At 43.8% G+C, this 9,045-nt stretch overlaps 1 protein-coding gene across 1 annotated transcript; it reads left to right on the top strand.

Moving 5' to 3' along the window:
* The first annotated feature begins 5,180 nt into the window (after positions 1 to 5,180).
* slc10a3 (solute carrier family 10 member 3) lies at positions 5,181 to 7,635 on the top strand. The gene has a single exon (XM_077596164.1). It carries the CDS (start codon positions 5,771 to 5,773, stop codon positions 7,172 to 7,174), a length of 1,404 nt encoding a protein of 467 aa, XP_077452290.1. The 5' UTR covers positions 5,181 to 5,770; the 3' UTR covers positions 7,175 to 7,635.
* The last annotated feature ends 1,410 nt before the right edge of the window (positions 7,636 to 9,045 follow it).

The following is a 9,045-nucleotide window of genomic DNA, read 5'->3' as shown; positions in this document are numbered from 1 at the left end:
CACTTTTTAGGGTCCCCATGAAAGAGAATTCCATTTTGACATCTCATCTCGTTTTCTGAACCGCTTTATCCTCATTAGGGTCGTGGGGGGTGCTGGAGCCTATCCCAGCTGACTCCGGGCCAAAGGCGGAGGACACCCAGAATCGGTGGCCAGCCGATCGCAGGGCACAAGGAGACGGACAATCATACACACTCACACCCGTACCTAGGGGCAATCTAGAGTGTTCAATCCGCCTATCAAGCATGTTTTTGGAATGTGGGAGGAAACCCACGCAGGCCCGGGGAGAACATGCAAACTCCAAACAGGTGGCCGTGACTTGGATTTGAACCCAGGACCCCAGAGCAGTGAGTCCGATGCGCTAACCACTCGCTCCAGCAGGCCGCCCTCCATTTCGACATATTCCTCAAAATCAGTGGTGCTGAAATTTATTTGCTCAAAGATCTACTTTTCAAGGAGCCAACTTTACGCGATCTACCCTTTTTTTTGACAAAGCCAATGACAAAGCTCAGCAGTTACTGTGACTGCTGACGCCAGTAAAAACCCAAAGTAGTGTAGGCAGGTAGTAATCATGCTTGGACACGCGATAGGGCTGTTTCCCAGCTCAAGTCCCATATCAAATTTGATTTATTTTGATGCTTTGGCTTGATTGAATTGAACTGCTGAATTGCTTCTCATATCATATCTTTACATTTTGCTTGATTGATTTGAAGTGCTGAACTTCTGTATCATACCTGTACATAATTATATACACGTTTGCTGTGCTATGCGTGTAACTGAAATTTTCCTTTCTCATCTAACCCATTTTTCAAGAGAATTTTCACAGCGCAACAACTGTCTTTTGGTTCTAAACAAGCAGCTGCTTGTACTGTATATACACAATTTAAAGATCACTGTATTTGTATAAACTTTATGTATCTTTTGTAAAAATCAATGGATTGATCATCAGTAATGATTTATCCTGATAAAACATTTGGTTAGGAAATCACCCATTTTTAAATGTTTGCAACTTCAGTTAACTCATCACATTATATATACACAGTCAAGTAGGAACTTTGAGAATTGTAGTGAAATTGTCCTTGTTTATTCAAGTTGTGGTAGGTTTGCATGAAAAAACAGACTGTTGGAAAATTATTTTTCCATAAACGGTTTCAATTCAATTCAATTTATTGGCGAAAGAGAAGCACAAAGGCTAAGGGCCATGTAACGAAGATACAAGAAGTGTGTAAAATAAAAAAAAGGCGGTGTTGACACTGGTTCACGGCCAACACGTCATCCAGAGCCCTCTTGAACTGAGCGACCATCGGCTTCTCGACCACACTCTGCGGAAGCCGGTTCCAAGGTCCGGCGATGCGCACCGAAAAAGCAGCCTTCCGCCGATTCAAAACGTCCATGGTCTCCAATAGTCAGCATGGCTTCGTGTCCAAGAGATCCTGCCTCACCAACTTGCTGATGATGGAGGAATGGGTCACTCAATTAATGGACGATCGACAAATTGCCGACCTGGTCTTCCTGGACTTCGCCAAGGCGTTTGACTCGGTCAACCATCGCTTGCTACTCCGCAAGCTGGAAGCTTATGCGATTCACCCAGCGGTCGTGAGGTGGATTGGTGCGTTTTTGGCTGGCCGCACCTTTCAAGTTCAAGTCAACGGCATACTCTCGGAGACTCACAACGCCCCCAGCGGTGTCCCCCAAGGCTCCGTTCTTGGACCACTGCCAGAGCACATCTCCCAGCGGGTTTACATCATTTTCATTTTTTGAATGGAGTTATCCAGTCCTCCATATGGTTCAGCTAAGACAATGACTTATAAACCATTAGTTGGCCCGGTTAACAACACATTTATGAACAGGGTAGCATTGATTTTGCTTGTGTAAATCACTAAAGCAGTTCTAGGCTAGTTGTGGCCAAAGCATATCACTCATGATTTTTTGGGGGCACCAATTTGACATAGGATCCGGAATATGACGCAACCCACTGCCGGATTTGAGGCTTTACGTTTGACACCCCTGATCTACACATTCTGCAATAAATACCTTACTTTAAATCCGATCTTCTCAAATAGTGGGGCGCTCCCCCTCCGGGGCCGCAAAACGATGCCAGCGGGGACGTGAAGCAATGCAACAACATCGAAGAATACGGAAGCGTATTGCATTCACCTTAAAAATAAAATAAAAAAGCCATGGCTGTTTTTCAATTTATTTTTTTTATTAATAATTTTTGGAAAAGTCAATTTTTCAAATTAATTCATGTTTGGGCTTGGTTTTTAATTTTTTTCTGGGGTTGTTTTTTTATTATATTTTTTCTCCCTGTTTTTTTTTCCCTGAGCCTGGCCGGCAGCGGGGAAAAAAATTAATTCAAAGAACGAGCATGCAGCATCATCATTCATTCATCTTCCATCCCACGCATCCTCGAAAGGGTTGCAGACGTTGCTGGAGCCTATCCCAGCTGACTTTGGGTGAAAAGCAGACTACATCCAAGACTGGTCGCCAGGCAGCTGTAGGGATCAGAGACAAACAACCAGCCGCAATCACAATCATACTGCCACCAGGAGGAATAGAGCCCGCACCTGGCCGCACCAAAGTCAGGCGAGTGAACCTCTACACCACAAGGCGGCCTGAACAAGCAGAAGTTATCGAGATATTTGGAAGTCTTGCACGGACACCGTTCCCCAAATTCTAGACAGGAGGGACTGGTTCTCGCGTACACACACTTCCATTCGGCGCAATCAAATTGTATTCAAATATGGGGTAAGACAATGGGACATTGCTTTATATCAGGGGTCTCCAAACTATTCCACAAAGGGCCACAGTGGGTGCGGAATTTCATTTCAACCAACAAGGCGTCACCTTTTCACACATCTGGTATTTCACAAGCGTAATAAGATCTTTGGAGTCAGGTGCTTCATGCTTTAACAGAAACGTCATTAGTATCTCCCTTACCACAGGGAGCATATAGAGACAGACAACTATTGGCATCCACGTTCATACCATCACTGAGTAGCAATTCATCCCATGCCGCCTTCGTCGAAATCGCCAATGTAACCTGGTCTCCTATGAATACAGCCCCCATTTCAGTGAGCCAGGCCAGAAGCCACGTTTGAGAACAGTTGATAGCTGCCACTGGGACTTTTGCTCTTACTGTAATACAAAGTTCTCCTTTTCTTTTCTGATGTCTTGCGCTTTTTTATTCAAGTTTAAGCCACACAGTATCTCAGTGCTCAATGAGATTCTTGGTATCTCATAGGTCAATCTAATGTCATATACAACACTACCTTAAAAATTAAAAGCGGGCATGTTATGTCAAAGAGGAAAACTAATTATAGGGCAGTGGTTCTTAACCTTGTTGGAGCTACCGAACCCCGCCAGTTTCATATGCGCATTCACCGAACCCCACCAGTTTCATTTGTGCATTGACCGAACCCTACTTTAGTGTAAAAATAAAATCTGATTTTTTTCTAATTCAAGATATATAAATTCCTCGCAGCACTGATTGGCCAAGCAATGTCATGTGATCATCTGCAGCCAGTGATGGTCAAGCGGGCATGTTATCGTGAATAGACATGATGAGTCGATGTGTCTTGACCTATACGGCAGAAGCACCACCAAACCCCAAGACCGAATCACCGAACCCAGGTTAAGAACCACTGTTATCGGAAAATTAAGCATCTATTAAGATTAACCGTATTTTCTGGACTATAAATCACAATGTATTATAGTTTGGCCGGTGGTGCGACGTATACTCCAGTGCAACTTAAGTATGAAACTCATTCATTTTCTCAACTGCTTATCCTCACAAGGTTCACGGGGATGGGGAGGGGTGCTAGATCCTATCCCAGCTGACTTTCGGGCACGAGGCAGGGGGGACCCTGAATCGGTGGCCAGGAGAGAATCATTCACACTCATACCTAGAGGGAATTTAGAGTGTCCAACCCGCCTATCATGCATGTTTTTTGGAATGTGGGAGGAAACCCAGAGAAAACCCACGCAGGCCCAGGGAGAACATGCAAACGCCACACTGGTGGATTGACCTGGATTTGAACCCAGGACCACAGAGCTGTGAGGCAAACGTGCTAACCACTCGCGCCACTGGGCTGCCCCCATCACTATCACTAACACTTGAAGACAACACATCCCAGAAGAGGGTAATAACTGACTAACATGAGGTAAAATGTTAGGGTAAGCCAATCATAGAAAGTCTGACCGAGTAGGGCGGCTCTTTTACTAATATGGCTAACTAAACACAGACAAGACACAAAAACCTGAGAAAGAGAGGGAGCGAGACGAGAGAGACTACATGATTATACCATCACTTGCACTGGAGTATAGCATTGGGAGTATAAGGCCATTTTCTTTTTGTTTTCTTGTGAAAAATACCTCTTAAAAACCTTTGGACAGACAGCAGCCTTATTGAAAAGCATCTCAATGTGCTAACTGAGGCCGAAACCACTTTCTTAATTTATCTTTTCATTTTATTTAAAAAGAACATATTTGAGGTAAGTTTACATATATTTTTGTGAGGCTTAAATGGTGTGTTTGCTTGCCAATGTTGATTATGTCTTCAGTTGATTATTGCGACCTGTATCCACAACAGCGGAATGACAAATTACAAGTCCGTAACTTACACTTATTTAGGCCTTTTGCCGATTAAACGTAGCTTATGGAGAAGCACCATCAATTTCGTCACACGCAGTTTCTGCGTGTGATGACAAGTAGGCTTTTGTGTTGTGGTAATGACGACATGGCCTATGTCCGATTATTATTATTATTATATATTATTTCATGCTGGATAGCAACTTTTGTTTTGAAGGCAAGTTTATAAAAATAAAGGTGTCTGTCAACATTTCTGCACGTTATATTGTTTCATTACATTTTGAAATGAATGCTTTTTATTGTCATTATACAAGTATAATGATATTTAAAGCTTCACCATGTACTGCACAAATAACAACAACAAACAGACAAATAAAAAAAATCAATAAATAAGTAAATGAATAAGTAGTCCAAGTGAGATCAGCAAAGTGGATAGTGTGATTTATAATCGCTGTTCTTGATACATGATTTTTTAACTTATTAAACTTGAACAAATTTATGGAATTACGACTGCCCATCCAATGCCCAACGACATTGGTTCCCTGTTGTGATACTTGTGTGATCTACGCGGAAGTGACTTACCCTTGGCAACACAGTAGGTGTGTTGTTGTTTGATAGCAGGCATGCATGTTTTATTTTTTCTGTGGTTAATTTGAAGATGGCATGAAAGGCGATTTTTTAATAACTTTGCGTTTCACTGAACACCATAGTTTGATTCCGGAAAATGAAAGTAGTTTTATTTTGTAAGGTCCCAACCAGAACAAATTATACCTCCTTGTAAATGTCCTAATTTGTGATCGCCAGAAAGCAGCATAGATTTTGTTTTCACCTTGCGGCAGCACACGAGTCAACAAAGGCAAAGATGACGAGAGATGTTGGTTTTATCAGATAGTAGAGCTAAATGCACCCATAAAAGCAAAGCTACGTGGTTGTATTTCCTGTGTAGAAACGTCTGCTGTCAATGCGCGTCACTAACGAGAAAGGGTGGGGTGATGTTTCGCTTCCGGTATGATAGCAGCAAAAAAAATTGGAAGCGAACGGGATGGAGAGATGTCAAATGCTCCTGTATTACAATAGAGAGACAATGACATTTTTTTCCTTCACGGAATAGTGGCGCGGAACAGCCTGGCGAGAGAGGCTACTGGTGGAGAGATTTTCTCTGTGGCATCTGTCGGAGAATACAATGAGGACGCTATTTACATTATGCTGTCTGTTCCTTCTTACCGGCGAAGCGGACCCGGGGTGGAGCAGTATAAATCGTAACACCCCTTCCAACTTAACGGCAGATAGCAGCAGGTATCTTACAATTGGGGACGGTTCGTCGCAGGAATTCGAGTTCCCTGAAAACACCAATGGTGTGATTGTAATCTCTAGTCAATACCGTAGGCCACCAGCCAACGGGAAAGGCCGAGAGAACTGGAAACAGACTGTGACAGTGCGTTCTTTGGATCCGGAGGTCCTCTCTATCCATAATGTTACTAACAGTGGCCATGCGGGGGGACCTGCAAGGAGCTACATTATCAGTATCCGCTCCGGGTTTCCAGGAAGGGCCCACCTTCAAATCCAACTTCTGGACCAGGACCAGGACTCTGTGCCCATTCTGATTGAGGAGAGGGGGGAGTATTGCATCGTGGTGGCCCCTGGGAGTGATAACACAGCCACGCAACTCATCAAGTCAGGTGGATTATCCCATTTCTCAGAGAACCCTGTACTTTTTGCTTTGCTTCCCCTCATTTTTGTCAACAAGTGTGCCTTTGGTTGCAAGGTGGAGGTGGAGGTACTGAAAGCGCTATTGAAGAGCCCTGTGCCACTGCTCCTTGGGGTGCTAGGTCAGTTTCTAGTGATGCCTTTGTATGCTTTCTGCATGTCTCGGCTGGCGTTGCTTCCTAAAGCGCTCTCACTGGGCCTGGTGATCACGTGCTCTGCCCCAGGAGGCGGAGGGGGGTACCTTTACAGCCTACTGCTCGGTGGAGATGTCACCCTCGCTATCTCCATGACACTGGTGTCTACGGTGGTGGCAGCGGCAGCCATGCCTCTGTCATCATCTTTTTATGGCCACCTGCTCGGCGTGCACGCTGCCCTGCACGTGCCGTTTGTGAAGATTCTCGGCACCCTCCTCTTCATCGCTATCCCCATTTCTCTTGGCATGCTGGTCAAGCTACGTCTGCCCGCGCTCACTCGTGTTTTGCTAGGACTTATAAGGCCCTTCAGCTTTGTCCTTGTTGTTGGGGGAATCTTCATGGCCTATCAAATGGGTGCATCCATACTGGCCAATGTCAGACCCCAGATTGTAGCTGTCGGGGTGACGGTACCTTTACTCGGGTTGTTTGTTGGGGGCATTCTGGCTAGGTTGGCGGGCCTGGCACCACCACAGAAGAAGACAGTGAGCATTGAAGTAGGGGTTCAGAACAGTTTGTTGGCTCTTGCTGTCATGCAGCTTTCCTTCCGTCGGATGGAAGCTGACTTTGCCTCACAAGCTCCTTTCATTGTGGCACTGAGTAGCACCTCAGAAATGCTTCTCATAGTTCTGGTATATTACACTCATCACTGGTTGTGTGGGCCCACTGTCCCAGGAACTGAAACTTGATTGTAGCTGCAATTTTGAGAAAAGTAAACTGTCTAAACCGACCTGTGGGGGACAAAAGCTTATTACATTTTGCATGCCTGGTGGGTTTCAATCCGGTCAAGACAAATTGACTTTTTGTAGGTAACATTTTTCATGAAAACCAATGGCCTTAAACCCTGCTGAGCTTATTTGGTCTGTCTTCTATGCTTCTATGTGCAAATACCAAAAAAAGGAATTGCTACAAATTATATTTTTCTACTAAAAGTACTTACTTTTTTTTCCTAAACAAAATTAATTGATTTATATCATGTTTACAAGCAGCTCAATGTGTCTTAGCTGGTGATGGGAGAATTGTGACTGCAAAGAGGTTTTGTATGACAAATGATGTTTTGTAATACAAGTATTTGTAATTATGTTTGCTGGATCTGTGCATCCACATATTTGAATAAAGAAAAAGTAAGTAATAAAACATGTAAAAGCAACAGTTGTTACAGTGTCTGTGTGTTAGAAACCAACATTTTATATGAGCTCACTTTATTGTTCTAACTTGGAACAATACAGTGAGCTCATTTAAGATGTTAGAACTTCTAAGTGAAAATGCAAACTGTATTAAGTGATACCAAAATTCAAACTTTAGTATGGTACCTTCAATCATTGCAACCGGTCCATTGTCTTTATTGTATTAGTATTATAATTATGTTACACAAAGGGTTAATGTGAATCGTTAATTGAAGCCCCATCTCTAGCCTCAATATTTTTAAATGATTGGTTGCTAGTGTTCCATCAGATTTTGTGATTGAAGCTTTTTCTAATAGACATGTCTATCGGTTTTTACTACTTTGTCAAATATCACAGTTTAGTCTAGCATCGCCTCGCCTAGCCTAGTCTAAACTTTATTCATCTCATACTCGGAGAAATTCACTTTGTTGCAGTAGCAAGAAGGTGAAAACACAGACAGTGAACATAATGACAGTGGTGAAAACCATCTTATTCTGCCTGTTCCTGTCCCTCTCTGTGCTCCCGTATCCCCAACATAAAACACTGCAGATGCCACCACTGTGTCTTAAAAGGTCCTCAGCAGTGTCCTGCACACGATGTGTAGAGGGTGAAGAGGAATGGGGGAAAGCACCAAGCCCTGTGGAGCCGCTGTGCTGCAAACTACCACATCAGACACAGTCCTGAAGTCTCACATATTGTGGCCTGTCTGTGGTAGTCTACGGTCCAAGCAGCCAGGTGGTTCTACTCCAGCCTCTTCCAGTTTCCCCCTCAGTAGTGCTAGCTGAATGGTGTTAAAAACACTGGAGAGGTTAAAAAAACATGACTCTCACTGTGCTTCCTGTGATCTCCAGGTGTGAAAGAGACCTGTGCATTAGGTAGATGGTTGTATCTTCCACACCAATGCCTGGACGGTCCAGCTCTATTAACCAGGGGGCTGAGGTGGTTCAGGATGATTCTTGCCATTGTCTTGATCAGGTGAGAGCAGAGCTGCCAACCTCCATTCACCCCATTTCAGGAGTAACCTTGTCCCATTTCCGGAGTTTATCCGGAGTGAATGCGATTCACGCAAAATCAATATGCGCTGAAGTCGCACAAGACGAATCATCCGTCAGAACTTGTAACTTGGATGATTCAAAATGCTCTCGTATTAGTGAATTCTTCCAGTTTACAGTGCAGTTGAATCAAGATGGCGGAAGCCGTAGCAGTGGTGTGAATTTCGAGGCATTTAAATGGGAAATTTGGTACATTTCCGAAATAGTTGGTTAAAAAAAAATTAAGTGACAATTTTTGGGGATTTCTGGAGTTTAGGGAGGTTGTCCAGAGTCCCGGAGTTTGCCTTGCATATCCGGGTAAACTCCTGAAATTCTGTAGTAGTTGGCAGCTCTGTGAGAGGT

The sequence above is a fragment of the Stigmatopora argus genome, chromosome 3, assembly GCF_051989625.1.
Source record: "Stigmatopora argus isolate UIUO_Sarg chromosome 3, RoL_Sarg_1.0, whole genome shotgun sequence".
NCBI lineage: Eukaryota > Metazoa > Chordata > Actinopteri > Syngnathiformes > Syngnathidae > Stigmatopora > Stigmatopora argus.
This window is presented reverse-complemented; position numbering and strand designations above follow the sequence as displayed.